The sequence below is a fragment of the Pan troglodytes genome, chromosome 12, assembly GCF_028858775.2.
Source record: "Pan troglodytes isolate AG18354 chromosome 12, NHGRI_mPanTro3-v2.0_pri, whole genome shotgun sequence".
Taxonomy (NCBI): Eukaryota; Metazoa; Chordata; class Mammalia; order Primates; family Hominidae; genus Pan; species Pan troglodytes.
In genome coordinates this window covers 44,859,543-44,884,994 of record NC_072410.2, presented here as the reverse complement: position 1 = coordinate 44,884,994, position 25,452 = coordinate 44,859,543, and the positions used below count along the sequence as shown (strand labels likewise).

The 25,452-nt window shown below is 35.2% G+C and overlaps 1 protein-coding gene across 9 annotated transcripts in view; it reads right to left on the bottom strand.

Moving 5' to 3' along the window:
* LOC134807808 (breast carcinoma-amplified sequence 4-like) overlaps positions 1-25,452 on the bottom strand; it is a 145,141-nt gene that overhangs the window by 43,180 nt on the left and 76,509 nt on the right. For 8 of the 9 annotated variants that reach the window (XM_063788996.1, XM_063788999.1, XM_063789000.1 and 5 more), the window contains one exon: positions 21,844-21,926. In XM_063788996.1, coding sequence (XP_063645066.1) covers positions 21,844-21,906 — 63 coding nt within the window. In that variant the 5' untranslated portion in view covers positions 21,907-21,926. Of the gene's footprint in view, positions 1-13,121; positions 13,284-18,441; positions 18,616-21,843; positions 21,927-25,452 lie in introns of all 9 variants that reach the window. The other variant, XR_010149087.1, reaches the window with a different exon arrangement.

Genomic DNA, 25,452 nt, shown 5'->3' with positions numbered 1-25,452 from the left:
TAGTAATTTGCAGCATAACATGAATGCTCTGACATGAATGCAGTATAACTTTGCCCTTCCCTTTGTGTATTGGCTCCCTCTGTGCTCTTTTAACAACTATTGAAGAGATCATTTACCCTCCACGCCATGTCTTTCTTTAGTTTCTTTATCTTCACTCTATCAAATGGCCTTTTTGCATCCACGAATTGACTCATTAGAGGAGCTGCAAATGTGGTAAATTCCATGAGAAGAGCACATCATTATCTAGAACCTGAGTAACACTGCTTTTGGTTTGAAAATCAATTTGGATAAAATAAGGCTTTTAACACCATTGTCTTCTAATTTGTTCAAAAATTTTAACTCGCTTAGTAAAATTTAATAATTTTCTCTACACTTTCATTCATTTTTATGCTATTTTTCTAAATATTTAACATTTTGCTATTTTAAACATTCATCAATTTTCAGTTGTACTTTCTACCCAATTATTACTTATGCAAGAAAAAACAATTGTTGGCTGTGCACTGTGGCTCACGCCTGAATTCCTAGCACTTTGGGAGGCCAAGGCGGGTGGATTGCTTGATATCAGGAGTTTGAGACCAGCCTGGGCAACACAGTGAAACCTCATCTCTACTAAAATACAAAAAAGTTAGCTGGGCATGGCGGCGTGCACCTGTAATCCCAGTTACTTGAGAGGCTGAGGCAGGAGAATTGCTTGAACCCACGAGACAGAGGTTGCAGTGAGCTGAGATTGTGCCATTGCACTCCAGCCTGGGCAACAGAGCAAGACTCCATCTCAAAAGAAAAAAAAAAAAAAAAAAAAACGAAAAAGTAAAAGAAAAAGCTATTGTTTGAGAATTCCATCACGTGAAAATTTATCTTGAGAGTCTTACATTATTTTCATTGTTGACTTAAATAATTTGGGTCTGTTTAAAACAGTTATTCTTTAGTAGATAAAGAAAGTATGTTTGTATTCTTAATTGGGTTTAAGTTTATATACAAAATGAACGTTGTATTTTTTTCAGAAGTCTTTTTTGTCTATCCAGGTAAAGGTAATTTCTTATTTTCTTATTGATGTCATTGATTATATAAATTTATTCCCTCATAATGGATAAATTTTATGTTTTTATTATAGTTCATTTATGATAATGCTCTGTTATTTTTCAAGTACACTATAGAAATAGCTTTTTAAATAATAATGAGAAAACCTTGATATGTGCCAGATATATTCAAGACTTTGGGGTACCCACATAAATCAGGCAACATTGCTATGTCTAATTAAAGACATAACCTGCTGTTTCAAAAGATTCGCTTGGCTAACATATTAAACCCAGGAATTTCTGGCTTTAAAGCCTGAACTCTTGTTTTTTTTTTTTTTTTTCTCATCACACTTAACTGCCTTTTTCAATATTGTGATGTCACTTAGGTATCCTCTAGTGAAGCTAAAGGCATCCAAAATTTACCAGATAAGGTTAAGAGATAATTCCTATGTTATTTTAAATATTACTGAGCCAAGAAAAAAAAATCTAATTTTTTAAATGTAGTCAGTACTTATAACAAACATTGGTATACAGACATAAATGTTGAACAACTACAACACGAATACACTCTATACGTCAAAATATCATATTGTACACCTTAAAATACAGATAATATTTCTATCAATTAAAAAATACTATAGTACCTATAAAAAGAAATAATTTGGAAAATATTGAAAACAAATGAGTTATATCAAGAAAGGGTTTCCAATTATGAATATTATTAATATTAATGACAGAAGGATACATGGACTATAATAATTTTTTAATATTAAAACTAGATTGGTTTTTGAATGAGTTAGACAGCTACCTCATATTTTACACAAAAATAATTATAGGCAGATTAAATATTTAAATGTGAGACATAAAAAATTGCAACACATTAAAAATAAACTGATACTAAAAATTAATTACTATGTCAAAACAAAAATCTTTCCACAGATTATGGAAAAATGTCAATATGAGGTAAAAAGTGTTTACCATGTATGCTAATAGATATACTTTCATCAGTTTAAAAATAAATTTAAGAAAAAATTTTTTCAGAGACATGATCTCACTCTGCTACCCAGACATGATCACTGGATGGATTACAGAGGCACAATCATAGCTCACAGCAGCCTTGAATTTCTGGGCTCAGGAGATCCTCTCATCTCAGCCTCCCAACGTGCTGAGATTGTAGGTGTGAGCCACTGCACCTTAATTTTAAATGAATCTTTAAAATTAAGTTTAATAAAATCATGCAAATCTCAGTTTTTACATGTATAAATGTCTTTAAAAAGTTATTGTTAAAGAAAAAATCTATAAACACATGCAAAGTTCAATTTTATTATTAATAAAAAAACACAATAACAGGAACTTTTTATTGTAAACTGGTGAAAGTAGAAATGATGGCAATGCCCAGTGTTATTAAGACCTTTGGAAAATGGTTAAGTTCATAAACTCTTGAAGGAAGGGTAAATTTGAAGAGAAAAATCTCAAGGGAGATGGACCAAAATGCAGACAACATCATAAAATTCTTTGAAAAATTACATATACTTGTTCCAGCTCACCTTTTTAAAGCAAACAACATATTTTCAGAGGTCTATATTCATGTTATATTCATTATGCATGTTATACAGAAATCAATAAATTGTAAAAACGTTTAAATATCCAATACAATGTGATTGGATAAACAAAATATGGTACATTAATAAAATGAAAAACTCAAGTAGTATCTCCTAAGAGGAGATAAATAATAAAATTGAAATAGTTAATAAAAAAATACATTTAGTATTTTGTTAGTCTTGAATATGATTGCAGCTTTTTTTTAAACAACCTTTAGACTTACACTTTTTAATCAAAATGTAATGTGGGTTAATAATAGATATTTTAAAAAGCACAAGTAATATGGTTTTGATCTATGTCCCCACCCAAATCTCATGTTGAAATGTAATTCCCAATGTTGGAGGTGGGGCCTGGTGAGAGGTGATTGGATCATAAGAGTGGTTTCTCATGATTTAACACCACCACTCTTTACTCCTCTCTGTTGTCCTCAGAATAGTGAGTTCTCAGGTAGCTGGATGTTTAAAAGTGTGTGCACCTCCCGCATCTCTCTTCCTTCTGCTCTGGCCACTTCAAACCTGCTTACTTCCCCTTCAGCTTCTGCCACAATTGTAAGTTTTCTGAGGCCTCCCCAGAACCAGATGTTGCCATGTTTCTTGTAGAGCCTGCAGAACCATGAGCCAATTAAACCTCTTTTCTTTATAAATTACCAAGTCTCAGGTTTTTCTTTACAGCAGTGGGAGAATAGACTAATACAGAAAACTGGTACCAAGGAGTAGAGCATTGCAATCAAGATACTTGAAAATGTGGAAGCAGCTTTAAGACTGGGTAATGGGCAGGGATTGGAACAGTTTGGAGGGCTCAGAAGAAGACAGGAAGTTAAGGGAAAGTTTGGAACTCCCTAGAAACTAGTTACATTGTTGTGACCAAAATGCTGATAGTGATATGAGCAGTGAAGTCCAGGCTGAGGAGGTCGCAGATGGAGATGAGGAACTTATTGGAGATGGAAGTAAAGGTCACTTTCTTATGTCTTAGCAAAGAGTTTGGCTATATTGCACCCCTGATCTAGGGATCTGTGGAACTTTGAACTTGAGAGTGATGATTTAGGGTATTTGGCAGAAAAAAATTTCTAAGCAGCAAGGCATTCAAAAAGTGGCCTGGTTGCTTCTAACTACCTATACTCATATGTGTGAGCAAATAAATGACCTGAAACAGGAACTCATATTTTAAAAGGAAGCAGAGCATGTTTGGGAAATTTGCAGCCTGGCCATGCAGTAGAAAAGAAAAACCCATTTTCTGGGGAGGAATTCAAACTGGCTACAGAAATTTGCATAAGTAAAGAGGAGCCAAGTGCTGATATCCAAGACAATGGGTTAAAGGCCTCGGAGGCATTTCAGAGACCTTCTTGGCATGTCCCTTCCATCACAGGCCCAGAGGGCTAGGGGGGCTGAATGATTCTGTGTGTCAGGCCCAGGGCTCCACTGCTCTGTGGAGCCTCAGGACACTGGCTCCTGTATTCTGGTGGCTCCAGTTCCAGATGTGTCTCCTACTCCAGCTTTGGATTAAAGGGGCCCAGGAACACCTCAGGTTGATGCTCCAGCAGGTGTAAGCCAGAAGTCTTGGTGGCTACCCCAAAATGTTAAGCCTGCTGGTGTGCAGAGTGCAAGAGTTGAGGCTTGGGAGCCTCCAACTAGATTTCAGAGGATGTATGGAAATGTCTGGATGTGTAGGCAGAAGTCTGGTGCAGAAGCAGATCCCTCAGGAAGAAGCTCTGCTAGGGCACAGCAGAAGGGAAATGTGGGGTTGGAGCCCCCACACAGAGTCCCCACTGGGGCACTGTCTAGGTGAACTATGAGAAGAGTACCTCCATCTTCCAAACCCCAGAAAGGTAGATCCACTGACAGCTTGTGCCACAAGCCTGGAAAAGCTGGAGGCACTCAATGCCATCCCATGAAAGAGCCACAGGGGCTATACCCTGCAGAGCCAAAGGGGCAGAGATGCCCAAGGCTCTGGGAGCCCATCTCTTGCATTAGCTTGCCCTCAATGTGAGGCATGGAATCAAAGGAGATTTTGGAGCTCTAAGATTTAATGACTGCCCAGCTGTGTTTTGGACTTACATGGGGCCTGTGGCCCTTTTTTTTGGCCAATCTCTCTAATTTGGAATGGGAACGTTTATCCAACACCTGTAACCCCCATTCTATCTTGGAAGTAACTAGCTTATTTTTTATTTTACTGGCTCAAAGGCAGAAGGGTTTGCTCTGTCTCAGATGAGACTCTGGACTGGGACTTTTGAGTTAACGCTGGAATGAGTTAAGAGTTTGGGGGACTGTTGTGAAGGGATGATTGTGAGACAGCCAGGTGAGAGCAGGTCCCTGGCAAAACTCCAGCCAGCCTGCACACTGCAGTGGAGCCTCAGGAAGTTTGCAATGTCTGCAGCAGGGAGGAGCCTGACACTTTCTCTTCCTGTGTGGAAACTGGGATTCCAACTTCAAGGCAGCAGCACTCTAACAGGGACTCTGGCCTTGCAGAGAGTCCCTGTTTCCCCCTTTCCCTCATTTTTACTCCATAAAACCCTGTCTTACTCACCATTTAAATTGTCTATAACCCTGAATTTTCATGGCCATGGAACAAAAAACCCATATTTAGCTGAACTGAGAAAGAGCCCTGCAACAATTGTATTTTAAAATGTGAGAAGGAAATGAGATTTGGAAGGGGCCAGGTGCAGAATGATATTGTTTGAATCTGTGTTCCCACCCTAATCTCATGTTGAAATGTAATTCCCAATGTTAGGAGGTGGGGTCTGGTGAGAAGGGAGGTGATTGAATCATGAGAGCAGTTTCTCATGGTTTAAACACCATTCCTATGACAATGCTGTCATAGGGATCGTGAGTTCTCATGGGACCTAATTGTTTAAAAGTGTGTGTACTTTCCCCATCTCTCTTCCTTTTGCTCTTGCCATGTAAGACCTGCCTGCTTCTCCTCCACCTTCTTCCATGATCATAAGTTTTCTGAGGCCTCCCCAGAACCAGATGCTGCCATGCTTTCTGTACAGCCTGCAGAACCATGAGCCAATTAAACTTCTTTGCTTTATAAATTACCCAGTCACTCACAGGTATTTCTTTACAGCAGTATGAGAAGGAATACCACAAGTAAAGCTAAAGTAAATAATTTAAATCAATCTGAAGTAAACAACCACAAATATTTATATATGCATACATATATTTTTTAAAAAACAAATTATAATTAGAGTTCAGCTATGGCACTTGTTAGAAGACTGTGCAAAGCACGAATTCCAATTATTTGAAAGAAATCTTTAATCCTAAAATACGTGATAACATAATTGTTACTATTGCTTTTTGAAGAATAATTTGTGTGTGTGTGTGTAGAATTATTGAAGAGCTAGTGAGGTAATAGGGAGTTTCCATTTAAAAAAGTTTATAGAATTTTGTCTTCCTAAACTCTAATTAAATTCTTATTAAATAAATTAGGAAAATAATGTATAAAAAATACATTAGATTTCTTATTTTTGACTTGTTAAGAGAAAAAGGCTGAAGCACAAAATATAATTTTAAGAGTTTACATGAACCAAAGTGAGGTCTGCTGCACAGGGGACACTTCCAAGTAGTTTTGGGGAGTGCTCCATCAACCCTTGTTACAAACTGGTTTTTAAAGGCAAAGAAAACAAGGAGTGGGCTGATACAAGGTTATCTAATAGGAATTCTCATTGACTACAGAGATATCATTGATTAGTGATTGGCTATACATTATTGAAGTAATGGTTTGAGTTATGGTGTCCATCATATGGCATTTAAAGGCTTCTTGGCATCAGTTAATCTAGAGCCCACATAGCAAGTGCCTTTAAGAGATAACTGTTTTGCTCTAATGGGAGAGATGTGACTGCTATTTTATTCAAATGCCTCTCTGGGCCTGATAATTTACAGGAGCTCACATTCCTCAGATACAAATTTGCTTTTTTTCTTCACCGATTAAACTGCCATTTATTCTAAATGATAGTATCAGAGGATTGCATGTTACAGTTAAAAATAATACAAGTTCAAAGTAGTCATAAGGCTGTGTTATTGTGAATATATCAGAGCCATTCGAACCAGAGTGATCCATCCTGCAAAGGGACTGGCTGGGTAAAATGAGACTGACCTGCTGGGCTGCATTCCCAGGAGCTTAGGCATTCAAAATCATAGCTTGTTAATGGTCAAGGAAACAGATTAATAATGTTTACTAAACAAAACCAGGACTTAACAGACCCAGAAAGTGTCCTGATGTCCCCATATCTTAAAGACAAAAGCATTCTTAGTTTAAGAATATTTTGCTTTAAGATAACTATGGAGATTTTTGCAAAATCAGTAGAATTACACAAAGATTAACAATCCTTTGTTATGAGCCCTAGTGGTATAGCATACCTCCTCTCTCTCTCTCTCTCTCTCTATATATATATATACACACACTTGTATACATATATACACACACATATATGTGTGTGTGTATATATACACATATGTATACATATACACACACACAAACACACACATATATATGTGTGTGTATACATATACACACACACAAACACACACATATATATGATATGGTTTGGCTGTGTCCCCACCGAAATCTCATCCTGAATTGTAACTCCCACAATTCCCATGTGTCATGAGAGGGACCCAGTGAGAGGTAATTGAATCATGGGGGTAGGCCTTTCTCATGCTGTTCTCATAATAGTGAATAAGTCTCACAAGATCTGATGGTTGCATAAAGAGGAGTTTCCCTGTACAAGCTTTCTCTCTTTGCCTGCCATCATCCGTGTAAGACGTGACATGCTCCTCCTTGCCTTCTGCCATGATTGTGAGGCCTACTCAGCCACGTGGAACTGTAATTCCATTAAAACTCTTTTTCTTTCCAATCTCAGGTATGTTTTTATCAGCAGCATGAAAACAGACTAATACAATATATATATATTTTTGTTTTTTGCTTTTTTAACTTCTATATAAACAAGCATTCTGCCTAAGGTAGGCATGTTTCTCCTCTTGCTTTCAGGAATGCCCTCCTCTATGGAGTAGCCATTGTTTTTGTTTCTTTATTCCTCTAATAAACTTGCTTTCACTTAACTTTGCAGCCCAGCCCCAAATTCTTTCTTGGATCTTGTGTAAGATCCAAGAATCCTCTCTTGGATCTTGTGTAAGATCCAAGAATCCTCTCTTGGGACCCCTTTCCAGTGACCGTTATGGTAAATACTTAGCATGACAGTTGTGCCAGGGGACCAAAAAACTTTTACTATGGCACTTGTTGGAAAATTATGAAAAGCACAAACTCCAATTATTTGGAAAAAACCCATCTAATCCTATAATATTATGTGATAACATAATTGCTACAATTGCTTTTCAAAGAATAATTTGGGGTGTGTGTGTGTGTGTGTGTAGAATTATTGAAGAGTTAGTGAGGTAACAGGGTGCTTCCATTTAAGAAAGTTTATAGAATTTTGTTTTCCTAGAGGAATGAAAATTTGTCCAGTAGAAAATGGCATTGTGCAGGACGGTAGAGGAATGACGACTGGAACTAACTTAGAGGCTCTAATAGTAAGATTGTATGCCATCTATGCAACTCCTAGCAATCACATAATGTTTCATTGTTTATTGTCTTAGAATTGGTTCTGTTAGATTTTTTAAAATATAATTGCTTCTTTTATACTTCTGTAATTTGATTCTATCTTCTAGTTCCATGAAATGAACAGTTTACTCAGTTCATTTTTTTCATATATATGTGTTATTATAGCTTATTGGAAATTTGCAAAAAATGTGCTGCATGTTCTACATTTTTGAATAGTAAATGAGATGTCTGTGTGTATATATATATAGACATAAAACTATTAACAATGACTTTCTGATGGTACAGTTATTAATAATTTTTTCTTTTAATTTATTTTTTAAGAATTTAGAATTATTCTGTACTGCTTTCTTGATAAGAAAATACATATTTACATGGTAAACCTATATATTGAAAACTTAAGTAAAATATTAAATAAATGACGTCAGTTTACGATAAAATGTTAATAAAATTTGAAAAGAAATTGTATTAGGCCGTTTTCACACTGCTATGAAGAACTACCTGAGACTGGGTAGTTTATAAAAAGAGGTTTAATTGACTCACAGTTCACATGGCTGGGGAGGCCTCAGGAAACTTACAGTCATGGCAGAAGGCAAAGGAGAAACAATGTATGTCTTACATGACAGAAGAAGAGAGAGGGTGAAGGGGGAAGTGCCAGTTTAATGCCATCAGATCTCGTGAGAACTCACTCACTATCATGAGAAAAGCATGAGGAAAACTACCCCCATTATCATCACCTCCCACCTGGTCCCTTCCTCTACACACACGCGGATTACAATTCATGATGAGATTTCGGTAGAGACACAGAGCCAAATCTTATCAGGAACCCATTAAATTCACATTGTATGCTGCATTCACTCAGCATCTTAAAAAATACAAGTTAGTACCCTTCACATTTTACTCTTTTGCATTAAAAAGGTCATATATGTATGTTTATCTGCAATTTTAAAGAATATAGATTAGACACTTTTACTCTTTTGTAACTGTTTTGGGTCTAAGGACTTTTTTTTTTAGTAAAAAGGTCATCGTTGCCAATAGAGAAATAATTAGATTGCAATGCATTATCTGAAATGCTTTTTGCTTTATAAAACATTTTCCAGCAAAGTTTCTGTAAAAAATGGAATTCCTCCCCCTTAGGTTATATTTCACAAGGATTATGAGTATTAGGTGTCTTTCTTTTGATACCTGCCATGAAAGCTCTGCCTGGATAAAACCAGCCAAACTGGCTAATCTCCTACAGCTATTTGTGATAGTCACTATGCATAAGAATGGTAAGTGAGAGATGCAACTCAAGTGTTCCCACTGGGAAGAAAGTCTATCATCATCTGTCTAACATTGCTATGGCTCCTTAAATGAAGGATTCAATACCTGGAATCATTTTGAAAATATGCCAAAGCCATCTTTGCTCACTAATCCTTCTGACAGTTGAAATGCTATAATGAAAATATTACAAAAGCGGCTCTTACAAGAGACATTCATATGTTTTCCCTAAAGTTTAGGGGACTGTTTTCAACACCTTTCTCTCAATTAGTATTTCTTCTTAGAAGACTAATGCTTGGTTTGCACATGTATATTTTTAATAATTATATTTATTGAATAATTAATGACCAACTATTAGTTATCCTTTATTAGGTTATAAACTGATATTAAGAATTAAAAGATAAATAAAAATCAGATGTAGCAATATAGCACATCAAAATCTGAGTATAATAAACAATCTTTCAGGTAATTATTCCCCAAATCCAAGTAAAAATATAATCAGTGGGAGTAAATACAGAAACATCTAAATTAATGTCAACTTCACTGAGAGCTATTTGACAACATGTATTGAGGTCTGAAATCAATGTGATTCCCTGTCCTTATATTGAACAATACTGGACAATTTCTGTGTCTTTATCATAAAATGCTAGGGACAATCAAATATTTGCTTCTGGAAGATATGACAGTGAGCCAACTGAAATTGCTTTTTTTTTTTTTTTTGAAACGGAGTCTCGCTCTGTTGCCCAGGCTGGAGTGCGGTGGCGTGATCTCGACTCACTTTAAGCTCCGCCTCCCGGGTTCACGCCATTCTCCTGCCTCAGCCTCCCCAGTAGTTGGGACAACAGATGCCTGCCACCACGCCCAGCTAATTTTTTGTATTTTTTTAGTAGAGACGGGGTTTCACCATGTTAGCTAGGATGGTCTCGATCCCAAAGTGCTGGGATTACAGGCGTGAGCTAGTGCACCCGTCCTAAAATAGCTTTCTTATCAAGACTAACAGATTGCTCAAGACTTATTTCAAGACCCTGAATTCACATTGCCAATCCATTCAAAGCCACTTTATCATAAATTGTTCCTAATCTTAGGCGTTTACACAGATTACAAGTCCTACCTTAATATTACACAAATCAGGTCATCAAACTCTGTAACTATCCTCCAATTTGTTCATACTGAGACACTACTAATACTACTTCATGTTGATATTCCCTCCTTATTGCAGTAAGTCTAATCAACTTAAATTTGCTTAATCAACAGCTTTTTCAGGTGGTCTTTGTGGAGGGCAACTGTCAATAGTTTCAAAGCACTTGAAGACACAAATATTCAATAATAGAGAGATATTAATTTGAATTAGCTTACGATCGTAAGGTAGAACGCCATAACATAATGAAAAATCAAGGATTTAAAAAAAATAGATGGACATCTTGCATTATATTCAAAAGGAGTGAAAACAAATGATAATCAAAATGATTTTTGTCTTCTACTCCACCCAAATTTGTTACTTCTCAATTTTATTCACTTCAGTAAAGAACTTTAACACCTATCTTGTTGCTCCAGCCAAAAATCATAAGGATTATTTTGGTTACACTTTTTGTCCCTATCTAGATATATTGTATTGACCTTTACATTTTGCTTTAATCACAAAGTATATACGTACCCTTTTATTATTTGCATTTCCTAATATTGAAGTTGTTGGGACTCAGGACACACTACCCCAAAATGGGACTATAGGAGACTAAAATATGCCCTCACAAAATATACTTCTTGGCATATTTTGAGATAGCTATTCAGAGAAGCTGCAGACACAGGAATAGATCTGAAAAGCTGTCCTTTTGTAAAAGAAATTCACATCTATCTACATTAGTAAACAGCAAATGCAAGAATAGGCTTTCTCTGAGCCTCTTCATCTGCCTAAAACAGATCTAGAAAAGATCATATCAATGCTTAGCCCAGAAAGAATTTTGCATAGCCCATCACCTATTCTTCTGAAGGCTGCCTGAGAAACTTGATCTGTATAGTAAAACAACCTTTGTTCATCATGGATGTCCTCCCCTCACCCTCCATGGCCTGTGTTGCCACCTCTCCACAACAAGCCCCTATTTCTTTCTCTAGCTCAAAATGCTATTTAAGCTTCAACCATCTGGCCCCTCTTTGAGTCTTATATTTTGTGGGATTCCTGTGCATATGCACATAATAAATGGGTATGCCTTTTCTCTCTCTCTCTTTCTTTTTTTTAAGAGATAGAGTCTTGCTCTTTTTTTATTTTTTAAGAGATAGTCTTGCCACTCTGGAGTGCAGTGGCCTGGGATGGATCATAGCTCATTGTAGCCACAAACTCCTGGGCTCAAGGGATCATCCTGCCTCAGCCTCCTGAACAGCTGGACTATAGGCATGAGCCAGAGCATCCAGATTTGTCTTACTAATCTGTCTACTGTCAAGATCATTACAGAGCTCAAACCTTCAGAGGGTGGAAGGAAAGTTTTCTTCACCTTTAGAAAGTCATTATTATGTCTTTCCAGGGATACCATAATACTAGCTGCCCTTCTTCTATTCTTAGCCTTTAAACTAATTCTCAACATAGTAGCCGATTGGGTCATTTATGAATGCAAATTAGATATAGTGTAAATCACTATAACATCTATTTATTGCAATTAGAATAAAATGTAAACTCTTATTATGGCATATCCTTAATAATATAGGTAAATATATATTCTTACCTCTCCAACTTCACCTCTTATTATTCTCTTTCTAGCTCACAAAAGTCAGCTTCACTGACTTTCTGTGTTATTTTTCAACTAAGTCAAACTCTCACCACTTTGGGCCTTTATTGCTGTTAATTTCATTGGAATTTGCTTCTCTAGCATTTCCTTATTTTTTGAATATTATTGGGAAATATAATTTTAAGATAATCTTCCCCAAGCCAAAAATGTTCTTCAAAAAGGTGGTAAAGAAAACACATATGTTGGTTTGCATATTTTGGCAACATTATCATTTTACAACTTTATTTTAGAAAAATGGTCTCACATACACACACACACACACACACACACACACACACACACACACACATAATTTGTAAAAAATTTCACAGAGGAACCCTCCACAAATTGTTCAGGCCAAAAAAGAGGAGACAATGTTACTTCCCATTCTCTGAACACGACTGATGCTGGGCAGCTATTCAGGAGATAAATGGTCTCTTTACATAAAGAGTCATATGAATTTGATATTTTTCTTTTCAAGTTCTTGAGAGTATTAGTGTTTTTTCTCAAAAAGATAGGCCAATCATTTGTGAGGAATGTAAAAGGAAGAGAGTATTTAAAATAATAACCATACAATACCAAAAACAAACAAAAAAAAACTCTATTCACATCACAATTAGGTTTTGGGCCATGTCTTCTAACACCATGAAGCCAAAGTAATAATAAATCTGGTTAGATCAGGGATCAAGGTGGGGCATACTTTGAAAGCTGACATATTTTGTGTATGATCTCTTAAGTTGTACTTCTCTAGGAAAACTTCCCTCCTGCCTTCTCCACTGCATCTTTCCTAAATTCTGATCTCTTTTCTGAACAATATGACATTTATTCTTATTTATAATTTTTAAATGTATTTAAATTATTTTTTCATAGAGACAGGGTCTCCCTATGTTGCCCAGACTGGTCTTGAACTCCTGGACTCAAGTGATCTTCCTACCTTAGCCTTCCAAAGTGCTGGGATTACAGATGTGAGCTACCATGTCCAGACGACATAATATAACATTTCTTATGCAGCCACTTAAAAAAAAAAATTTCATAGATGATTAACTGTGTGCATGTTTGGAAGGTTTATTCACATTGTCAACAAAGGCCATGAGATCTGTGGAGAAAAAATGGAAAGCTTAATTTCTATTATAAAATAATCCATTGATTGGGGAGGCATAACATTCAATAGAAATAAAAGTATGCTCTCCACAGAACAAAGGGAGAGACTGGCTTAAATAGGGAAAGTTCTCACCTAGGTTATCAACCAGGTCCACTTACACAAATGAAAGTTTCAAACTTGTTCATTTCTGATTGGCCAAAATAGTTGAGCCCTGATTAGGTGGTCTCTAGACCCAAAATCAGCCAAGTCTCTGTCAGATGTTTCTTTCAAACAGCCAGTGAGTGGCACGGGGAGTTTCTGGTCACAGTTAATCTTGGCACTGACAACAGGAAATTCTTTGGCTTGGTTGTAAAAAGGGAGGTCCTGTGACACTTAGATCTTTCTAAGAATGCAGAGTACGTGATTGTTCCCTCTCTTAACTATGATGGCCTGGTTCTGCTTTAACTTTGAGAAGCTCAGTTAGCCAGGGAGAGTCCATTTTGTCTGTTAGCGGGGGCAAATTTCAACAACACACAGATAATAATGTCTTAAATTCTTAAAGAGCTAATTTCTCATTATTCTATATATCTCTCCACACATATCTACTAGTTGAGAACATCTGAAATACTTACTAAGTTGATTTTTTTTTTACATGGAAACTCTACAAACTTATATTTTTGCCATGACATTATTTTTCCTGTGTCCCAGATGTTCAATGCCATGATGTTTTATTGAACATTTAAAAGCCATATATTGTAAAAAATGTTAGTATTTAGAAGACTCTCAAGAAGTTTCATATCTCTGTGTATCTGAGGATATTTCATTAAGCAAAGAGCCTAAAGATGTTTCTCTAAAAGTTTGGCAGTGTGGAACTTCTCTCAGAATATTTCATCATGAGGATTTCCTTGGATTGACTTTACTCATGTATCATTTAACAGTTAGCAATTCACTTACTTATTTTGTGCTTCTTCTTGGCCATTCTTTGCCAGAACAATTAGATTCCACAACAGGAATTTGGTCCTAAACATTTTTTAATTATTTCCTTTACTCTTGGATATCTGTTTAAAATTTATTCTAAATATGTCAAATATAAAATAAGATTAGCTGTTACTGTTGGAAAACAACAGTTTTATATTGAAATTACTTTTTAGCGACTTTATATTTCAAGGGAAAACATATTTCTACTTGCAATACTTAGATGAGTGATTTGGAATGAGCCACTGAGGATCAGAGAACTTGCCTTCAAGTTTTCGTGACACCACTTGTGAACAGAGTTCTGGGCAATCTATTTTTTTTTTTTTTTTCACATTGGAGTTTTGCATAGCAGGTAGGCTGGAGCAGTGGTCTCCCATCAATCAGACATTCATAACATAAGTTTACATATGTGTTTGTTGAAACTGAGAAGGTAGATTTTTGGTTAATAAGGAAAAATGTGTTATTTATTTTCAAAAAAAGCTTTTTTATATATGTTAAAGATAGTAAGTCTTTACCTTTGTGAAAAAGTATTTTTGCTATTATTCCATTGATCAAACTTAGACACCACTGATCTTTCACATCCTTCAAAGAGTTAAGTTAAAGAAACAAAAATAAATTCAGGGTAATGGTTGAAACAAATTTGATAAGTGCTATATTTTTAAAATTTCTATTAAAGCATATTATATTTTTGCTCTTCTTTTGTTTTCTATAATGTTTAATTCTCCATATCTTTTTTTTTCCTGATTTTTCCAATGTAGAAAAAAATGTAGTCAATAGAGTAAGTTCCAAATTCCAAGTTAATATGCCTTTAGCATGTATTTTCTAGGCTTAAAATTGTAGTTTTACTCTCATATTTAACTTGAGATAAGTGAACTGACTATTCTCATCTCTGGTGGTATTTACTATAGTTGCATTTGCACTTTGCAAAAGTACTCAAAAAAGATATATCTTTGCCCCAAGAAGTGTTTTTCTTTAATTTCTAATAGACTGAAGTTTTCCCCACTTAGGTGGAACAGGACTCACGAGATGTCACCAGTAAGCTGTGACACTACTGTAGCACTTAGTGGAGATCTATTCGGAATGTCAATGTAATCATCATTTGAATGCAAACATCATCAGCTTCTCTTCGATGACTTCTTCATTCTATTTATTTTGTACACATATAACAATTTTCTGCCAAACTACAATTCCCAGACATTGGAAACTAGCAGACTTTAATAACTACAAAAATTAGAACAATATACACATATTGTCAGTGACATTCGGAAAATAAAACAATGCCTATTAGTTTGCTAGACACAATAAATTCAATAATTTCAGAATAAAGGACTGTTTTCCAAACGTAATCAATCTAACTTTATAAACAGTTGATTATGTTGTTCTTATTTATCATATTTCACTATTTACAATTATGAATTCTGTCACAGACAGCACCTAGACTGAAAACAGCCCTCTATGGATTGTTGATTTAGGGTCATGGTCTCTGAAGTCACATGTAAGTCAATCAAATGGTATGTAAGAGAATGCCTCAGTGTGTCAGAAAAAAATAATAGAATTGAATTTATAATTAGTTTTAAAATCTCACCCTTTAAAAATGTGAATGTTTTGATTCAAACATTGTATATTGTGTATGATATAAAATACATTAGTACGGTAGTGTGTAACTATAACTTATAAACACATAAACAGAAATGTATTAGGTATGAAGACTTCAGCTTTTTAACAGATAGAATATAGAATCATATATTTGGGGTCCATTAATTTAGTGAATTAGTTTTTATAATATCTATGTTTTAGTCCAGTGATTTTATACTATGCTGATAGGAAATTCAAGAACATTAAATAATTCATTGTAAGGAGACATACAGGGAAGAAGGAAGAAGCCTTTCAAGGTTCTCTTTACCTCTATTTAGTTTCATACCAGGACATCTCTAGTTTTGTCTGTTTTACATAATGTGCTTTAATATTATAATTTATCTGTCAGAAACATAATTTCCACCAATAATTTTATTTTATTTATTTATTTAGGGACAGAGACTCACTCTGTCACCCAGGCTGGAGTGCAGTGGCCCAATCTCGGCTCACTGCAACCTCCACCTCCCAGGTTCAAGATATTCTCATGCCCCAGCCTCCCAAGTAGCTGGGATTACAGGCATGGGTCACCAAGCTCAGCTAATTTTTGTATTTTTAGTAGAGATGGGGTTTCACCATGTTGGCCAGGCTATTATTGAACTCCTGGCCTCAAGTAATCTGCCCATCTCAGCCTCCCAAAGTGCTAGGATTACAGGTGTGAGCCACAATGCCCAGCCTTTATTTTTTTAATTGACATATTATAATTGTACATATTTATGGTGTACAATTTAATGTTTTAATATGTATATATGCTGTTTATTTATCAAATCAGGGGTATTTTAACATATCTATCATCTCGTGCATTTATCATTTCTTTGTATTGAAAACACTCAAAAGCCTCTCTTCTAGCTATTTTGTAATATACAATATTTCAATGGCACTAATGATTTTTAAATATTCGTTGAAAACCACTATTAAGGTGTAGGATGGCATTGTCATTTTGAGCCAGTAGAAAGCATGTTAGTTACATATGTATACACACGTGAATACAACTGCAATTATTGTTTTATTTTTTTCCTCCCTAAAACGTCCTTTAGTTTTTCTCATTGTTTTCAAAGGCTGCATGATAGTCTATTAAGTGGTTTCATAGTAAATCATTTGGAACAATTTCAATTGGCAAAATATTCTCTTCTTCCAATTTTCAACATTTATTTATATTCCTTAACAGTATTTTTAGAGAAAAAAATAATTTTAGAGAAATCTGAAGAAGAAATGCATGCTGATTTTAGAGTTGATAAAATAAGAAAATTTTAAGGAAGAGACACTTGAGCAGAGAGCTGAGTAACCATTGGTAATGAAATAAGCAAAGACAGGGGGAAGACAACGCAAAGCTAAGTATATGTTCTAAGGGCTATAATATGTCAGAGGCCTGTAAGCTGTTACCCCAGGTGCTGGGTTTTATGTCATACAGCTCAATTATTGAAATTTGTTTTTAACTTTCTATTTTTGGGACAATTTTAGATTAACAGAATTATTACAAAGATAACCCAGATATTCCCATATGATCCACATTCGGTTTTCTCCATTATCAAAACTATATCAATTTCCTATTCCTACTCTAACAAATGTCAACATACTTAGAGGCTTGCAACAACAGAAATGTCTTGCCTTAAAGCAGGTTAGAAGCAGTAAAATCAATTTGTCTGCTGGGTTGTGTTTCTTCTGGAGGCTCTGGGGCAGTAGTCCCCAACATTTTCAGCACCAGGGATGGGTTTTGTGGAAGACAATTTTTCCACAGATGGATGGGGTTGGAGTTGTAGGGGGGATGTTTTGGGGATGAAACTTTTTCCACTTCAGACCAACAGGCATTAGTGAAGTTCTTTATTTTTATTTATTTTTTTGTATTATACTTTAAGTTTTAGGGTACATGTGCACAATGTGCATGTTTGTTACACATGTATACATGCGCCATGTGGGTGTGCTGCACCCATTAACTCGTCATTTACATTAGGTATATCTCCTGATGCTATCTCTCCCCCCTCCCCCCACCCCACAACAGGCCCCGGTGTGTGATGTTCCCCTTTCTGTGTCCACGTGTTCTCATTGTTCAATTCCCACCTATGAGTGAGAACATGCGGTGTTTGGTTTTTTGTCCTTGCTATAGTTTGCTGAGAATGGTGGTTTCCAGCTTCATCCATGTCCCTACAAAAGGACATGAACTCATCGTTTTTTATGGCTGCATAGTATTCCATGGTGTATATGTGCCACATTTTCTTAATCCAGTCTGTCATTTATGGACATTTGGGTTGGTTCCAAGTCTGTGCTATTGTAAATAGTGCCACAATAAATATATGTGTGCATGTGTCTTTATAGCAGCATGATTTATAATCCTTTGGGTATATACCCAGTAATGGGATGGCTGGGTCAAATGGTATTTCTAGTTCTAGATCCTTGAGGAATTGCCACACTGTCTTCCACAATAGTTGAACTAGTGTACAGTCCCACCAACAGTGTAAAAGTGTTCCTATTTCTCCACATCTTCTCCAGCACCTGTTGTTTCCTGACTTTTTAATGATCGCCATTCTAACTGGTATGAGATAGTGAGGTTCTTATAAGGAGCACTTACCCTAGATTCCTCGCATGTTCAGTTCACAGTAGGGTTCGGGCTCCTGTGAGAATCTAATGTTGCCGCTGATCTGACAGGAACCGGAGCTCAGGCAGTAATGCTGGGTCTCTGCCACTCACCTCCTGCTGTGCAGCCAGGTTCCTAACAGGCCACGGACTGGTACCAATCTGCCACCTGGGGATTGGGGACCCTTGCTGTAGGAGATAATCCACTTCCTTGCCTTTTTCAGCTTCTAGAGGCTATCTCTATTTCTTAGCTTATAGCTCCCTTCTTCCACCTCCAAGGCCAACAGAGTAGCACTTTCCAATCTCTCTTACACACACTCACACACATCTCAATTTCATCATCACATTGATAACTCTGAGCCTCCTGCCTCTCTTATAATGACTCTTGTGATTAGGCACATCTAGGTAATCCAGAATAATCTCTCCATCTCAAGACCCTTAATTTATATCTGTAGGTTCCCTGTTTTCATGTAGGGTAACAGTTTCAGAGATTTAGGGGATTAGGAGGTAGACATTTTTGGGGGATGGAAGGACATTATATCTTACACTGATAAGATGTATTTGTCACAAATATATTGATATACTATTGATATACTATATTGATATACTATTATTTTTTATACAGATATTCATGCTTTCCTTTCCATTTTCTTCCACTCTGGACCTCCTAACTCTAAGTTGCCTGTGCCTCATCCTAAATTAATTTCCTTACTATTACCACCAGCCTCACATTTTATGTAATGTACCATTATGAGCATTTAAGTTACTACAAATGCCTCCTTTTTAATTCATTTTCAGTCAGCTTCCAAGGTATCACACAATTCTTTTCTCCTCCTACTTTACCAGTCTCTCATTTTTAGGGCTATTTGCTGAATTCTTTTTCTGTTTCCAACATCTTGGTGTTGTAGATACTAGAGATCAGTCTTTGGCCTTCTTCTCTTTTCTGCTCACATTCACTGAATCATCATTTTATTCAGTTAGATGGCTTTATAGTCAAATGTGTGCCTAGAATTTCAAAGCTTTATCTTCAGGCTGGTCACTCTCCTTAAGTCCAGATGCATATATTCAACTTGCTACATTTCCATTAAGATACCTAATAGATATCCCAAATATGCACAGATACACCCCCACACATACTCACACACACAAAGCATAATCATCTCTACTTCAGCAGATGACAACTTCTTTCATCTAATGGCTCAGACTAAAGCTTTCAGTCATTGTTGACTCTTTTTCTATCATATTAAATCGAATCTGTCAAGAATTTCTCTTGGCTTTACTAAAAAAATACATTATAATTCAACCATTATCTACACACTGCAATTCTGATCCAAGCCATCTTTGTTTCTGCTATCGATTGATCCAATAGCCTCTAGGTTCATCTCCTTGCCCCTACCAGTCTATTATCAAAACAGAAGTCAGAGTTATTTATCCATTATGACATAGAGGTCAGACATTGCTACTTTCTTGTTCAAGTCATTCAATGCTGTCTCTTTTTATTTATTCAGAATTAAATGGAAAGTCCTTAAAATAGCCTATAATGGTCAAAATTGTTTGACTCCTGTTAGCTCTGTGGCCTCATTTCCTTCTATGTTGCTTATATAGCTCCTATCATAATGACCTCTCTGTTTTTCCTCAAACACACAAGTCCCATCCCATTTCAAGCATTTTGCACTGGGGTGTTCCCTCTCTCTGTATTGCTTTCCCAATATTTGCATGTATATCACCTGATTAGTAAGACCTGAGCCCACAGCCTTATGTAAAATTGCAACCCACTTATCACTCTCATACTCTTGATTCCCTTCAACCAACTCTATTTTTTCCGTAACACGTACCATATTCTAATCATTATATTTAGTTGTTTTACATTTATATTGTTTAATTTATATTATTCCCTCATCTCGTCATTTTAATATAAGCTAGACATCAGCAAGCATTATGGTTTGTTTTAGTTACCATTCCTTCCAGACACTGTAAACTCTGCCTGGCACATAGCAGAAACTCAATATGTAATTTGTGAATCAATGAATAAGTCATTCCATTTAAGAAAAAATATAATGTCTGGCATAAAACAAAGCACAATTTTTCTATATTTATTCAAGTAATAAAAAGTGGTTGCCAACTGGATGATTCCCAATTTGGCATTCCAGAAGCAAGAACGAAGTCCGTAAAAAAAATCCTACCTCCAAAAAAAAGAAAAATCCCTGATATATTTTTTGTTTTTTAAAAATAAACATTACCAGTGAAGGATTTGTGATCATATGCAAACATTTCATAAGACCACACAAGAAATTAATAGCCCAGTGATGCCTAAGCCAAAATGTAACCTTCATACGCATAACAAATTCACGAAGACATGCAAGCATTAGATTCAGTTACATCAACAGAGGACAAAAACACAAGATGGCAAATTCTTCCCCTTAAGAACAGAATACACAAAAGTATTTCAATAGAAAAAAATCTCATAAAGGCAGGATTTCAAGTGAGTATTAAAAAGTTAATGATTCTTTTGAGATTTTAATTCCAGACATTCATGAGTTACATGTCCTCTAGACTCTACAGCTTTAGCAATTGCGATCAAATTCTTTATATGGTTAGGCTACTTTTTTTTTAAGGGCATATGGAAGAAAAGACAGAAAATAATATTTCAGAGATTTCTGAGGCAAAAAAACAGACTTTTCATGCATCACTTCTATCTAGCAAAACCAGACAGAAAGAGAAATTACGTGTCCGTAGACATTTTCACATACACACAAATGTGCATACACCCACAGTCATAACTTTCTGATAATAAAAGTGTTCTTGTGATTGGTGTCATACATACCTTCTACAGAATTCTGCAAGCTATCAAGATAGTGTACGTATCTGGAATAAGATATCTTCTCCCTAAACAGGAAGTCAGAGTGAACTGACACCCTGGGTGTAAGACCATTACTTGCTCACTGTCTACCCAAGTATTATAGTAAAGAGCTATCTATTCCTTTCTTTCACCCTGACCCAAACACTGCCTTAAACTCACCAGAATTAATCTCTCTCTATATCTATATCTATATATCTATACATATCTATTTTATCTATGTATATATCTATAATTTATCTATCTAGATAGATATATAGCTAGATATATTTATCTCATTAATTTAGTCCCAAGAAAATGCTCATATTCCTAGTAACAGCTTGTATTCTTTACATGAATGATCATATATCTTTATATAGCTACTATTCTGTCTCCTTTTTAATGCTTCCTCAAATTCTAAAATAGTTTCTGGATGCCATTTGAAATTTATGCTCCATTAACAGTTAAATATCTCATACTTGTGCTCGAAATACTTCTTTCATCTTTATGTTCGAATGTAAGTCTGAACCTCTTCTAAGGACCCTAGTTAACACTACTTACCATAGATTTCATTCCATGGGACCTGGAGCTGGTGTCAGTGTCATTCTTTCTCCTCATTACCATTTTCAAACCATTCTCCTTTCCTACATTAAAAAAAAAAGAGAGAAGAAGAAGAATCAGAATTATATCTAATTTAAAGATTATATCACACTGTATTCTTTATTTTGATGCTATGTAGTGTCCTCAAATTAAAATTTGATTTAATGTGATTGCATCTTTTTTTATCCTTTGGGGAATTATTAAAAAATAAGATATATTGTTTGTGAACATTATTTGTATATTCTATTAACCTACTTTTCTCACTAAATAATATAACTTGGTAATGTTCTCATATGCCATAAATTCTAATAGTCGCATATTACGCTACTATATGGAATTACATTGATCTATTTAACAATTTCCGGGTAATTTTTATTTCATTTTTATTGGTAAAATAATCCTATACTTTTCAAAGGATACATTTTATGATCATCATGCATTCAATCTAAAATATGGTTTACAAAGGTATAAAGGAAAAAAATAGCCACATGAAAAATATATTCCATTAAATAATTTTGGGGTCTAAATGTTAATAAAAACCCACAATTACATAAGCTTTAGAAAACAATGAAAATGAGAACACTGTATATGACCACCTATAATACTGATCAAAAGTCAAGTAAGAAAGAACATTATAAATGAGCCATTCTGCTCAAGAAGTTAAAAAGAAAGCATAAAACAAACATGGAAAGCAGGAATGTCCCAGGGGCAGAAAGATTCAGGCTTCAGATCTGCCTGAGTTCTGCTCTTCATAATTTATAATTAAAACAAAGTAAAAAAAAATTGGATTATTACACTGAAAATCATTTGGCCTATTTCGGAGAATTTCATAAATATTATGCTTTTTATCACTTCTGCCAAATGGCCATAAGATGCTGACTTCTATAGAACATGACAGTTCTAAACTGTAAAACATTAAATGTTACAGAAAACATGCTGTGGAAGTCCACTTTGTCAAAATATCCTAGTTCTATATAGCAAGGCTTTGGAATAACTTGTAAATGAATAAACAAGCATCATAGGTAAGCCAAATTGAACATTCAAGGAAACATTTTGAGCACCTTGTAAACTATAATCATCCAATCCCTCTTGGACTCTTGCCTCCGTTTTGGCAATTTGGAAGCAAGATGAAAGTAGATAAAGTGTTTACTACAAGAGAGGGTGCTTCTGCGATATACAAAGGGAATTGTAAACTTAGTCCTGTGATCCTGCCATTAGTCTTTTTAATGATTCTGAGCCACAACCTCCCTGAGATAACATCTTTTTCTCTCTATGCTTGAGCTTTGAGAAGCCTAGAGGAATCTTGATTTTTTTTTAGCCTTTTATTAAACTTAAGCCTAGAAATAAGGGAAAGCTAAAGGAAAAGGATTAGAGAGGTTTGTTCAGCACTGCCAGAGAAAGAAAATCCCTGCCTTACTGCCAGATATATTAAACTCCTGGTCTTGCAATTGCATAAGATTATCACTGGCATTATATCTATGTCAATTAAATCTGGTGCTGCAGAAAATGATTTAACCAGTTATCTCTTTCAATGTCATTCAAGAACTCTAATTAGTGTGAGAGGTGTGTTTCTCTTTTAAGTAGTGCTGTAGTCATCTAGGTATTATTCAAAGGCACCATTAAAACTCATTAATATGAGAGTATCTCAGAGGGGTTTATGGGCTTTCAGGAGAGTACTGTTCAGACAAGTTTGCCCATAAAAGTATTTTGGATTAAAAATGTTAGAGTATATTGTTTTCTATCATGAGAAAATATTTCTTTCAGTGTTATAAGCAGACTGATAGTGCTTCTGCTTATTTTTCAAAGATCCTCTATTTTTATAAGACCTAGAGTTTTGTTCCTTATTTTATTCATAACCTTCACAAATAGATATAATTTTATTCAATACGCAATTTTTGTAAGAAAAGAGAAAAGCAGTGCATGAAAGTTTAACTTTTCTAAGTTTACATAGTAAAACTTCTTTTACTCTCTGGCTACCCTCCTCTGTTTTACTGTTCATCTTAACTACGAATAAACTGGTTTGGCAATAATAAAAGATTTGAATATCCATGAGCAATTTAAAATTATAGCTTGGACAGTATTGCTTTCAGACTCACACTTTTTCCTATCTTTCCTTCCTGATTAGTGCAAAAGCTCATTGACCCACCATTCCATTGAATCCCAATTAGTTTTTGGATAGTTTGCACTATTTTATGGTGGAAGCATGCCTGACCAAACAGATTACTATAACCTGAGAGTAGATTTCTCTTCTTATGTATTTTCAAACCCTACCCAATGCAGTACTGAACATATAGTTAGAAATTCTTTAGTGTTTGTTAACACTTCATTTTCTAAGTAGAGAATTTTAAAATTAATAATAAAATATCTTTATTGACATATTTTCACTAAAATAAATCATATGCAAAGTATTTTAACATTGTTATATAACCAGAATTTAACAAGTGAATTCTGTATGTCAGATATAGGGCTAAGAAACAGGAATATAGAGAGGAGTATAATGTAAACCCAGATCTCAAAAGGTTCAGAATCTGGTATGGGGGACAAATAAGTAAACCAATAATTACAAAATGCAACAATGGGTTTCATAATTGAGAAATACATGAGATAAAAGATTTAGGTAAGTGACTCTTAGTTAAGAAAAAGCAAGGTTTGGGGCAAAGTTTCAAGGTTGGGGAAAATTGGGCAGAGCATATCTTCTATAACAGAAAGTACAATGCTAAATCTTGAAGAGTAAGTACAATGTGGCCAAAATGAAAATTTTGGGAAGGATATTTTTAGCAAAGACAAGATCTGCTAAATCAGATAAGGGTATGGGACATAAAGAAGCTTATGGTAATTTTGTATTATCAATAGAATATATGAAAAAAATTGAGAAATGAGACTGAAAACAGAGTAAACAAATGATTAATAACTAAGAGAATATTAAAGAATGCTACGGTTTGAATGTGTTCCCTTAAGTTCATATGTTGGGAACCTAATCCTCAGGGTAATAGTATTTAAAGGTGGGACTTTATCAGGTGATTAGATCATGAGAGCTCTGTCCTCATGAATGGACTAATGCTGTTATCATGGAAGAGATTTAGTTATCACAGTTGTGGATTCCTGATGAAAAGGATAAGTTTGGCCTCTTCCTCTCTCAGTCTCACACTCTCTTGCTCTGCCACCTTCATCAAGGGATGATGCATTTGGTGCCATGGATGATGGCACCAAATATGGATGACACTTTCTTGGACTTCCTAGTCTCCAGAACTGCAAGCCAAGTAAACTTCTATTGTTTATAAATTACCCACTCTGTGATCTTCCACTACAGCAACAAAATTAAGACAGAGTTAATACTTCATTTTAATGGTAATAAAAGAGATACAGAGGAATAACACACAGTGAAAATAAATTGAAAACACAAAATAGCAGTTTTAAGTTATAACATCATAGTATTAAGTGTAAGTATTAAGTTATAACAACATAGCATTATCGTTAAATGAAAATAGTATAGAAATACCAATTAAAGTCAGACATTGGTGGAGTGGAGGGAAAAATCACAAACCAACTCTATGGTGTTTTACAAATAAT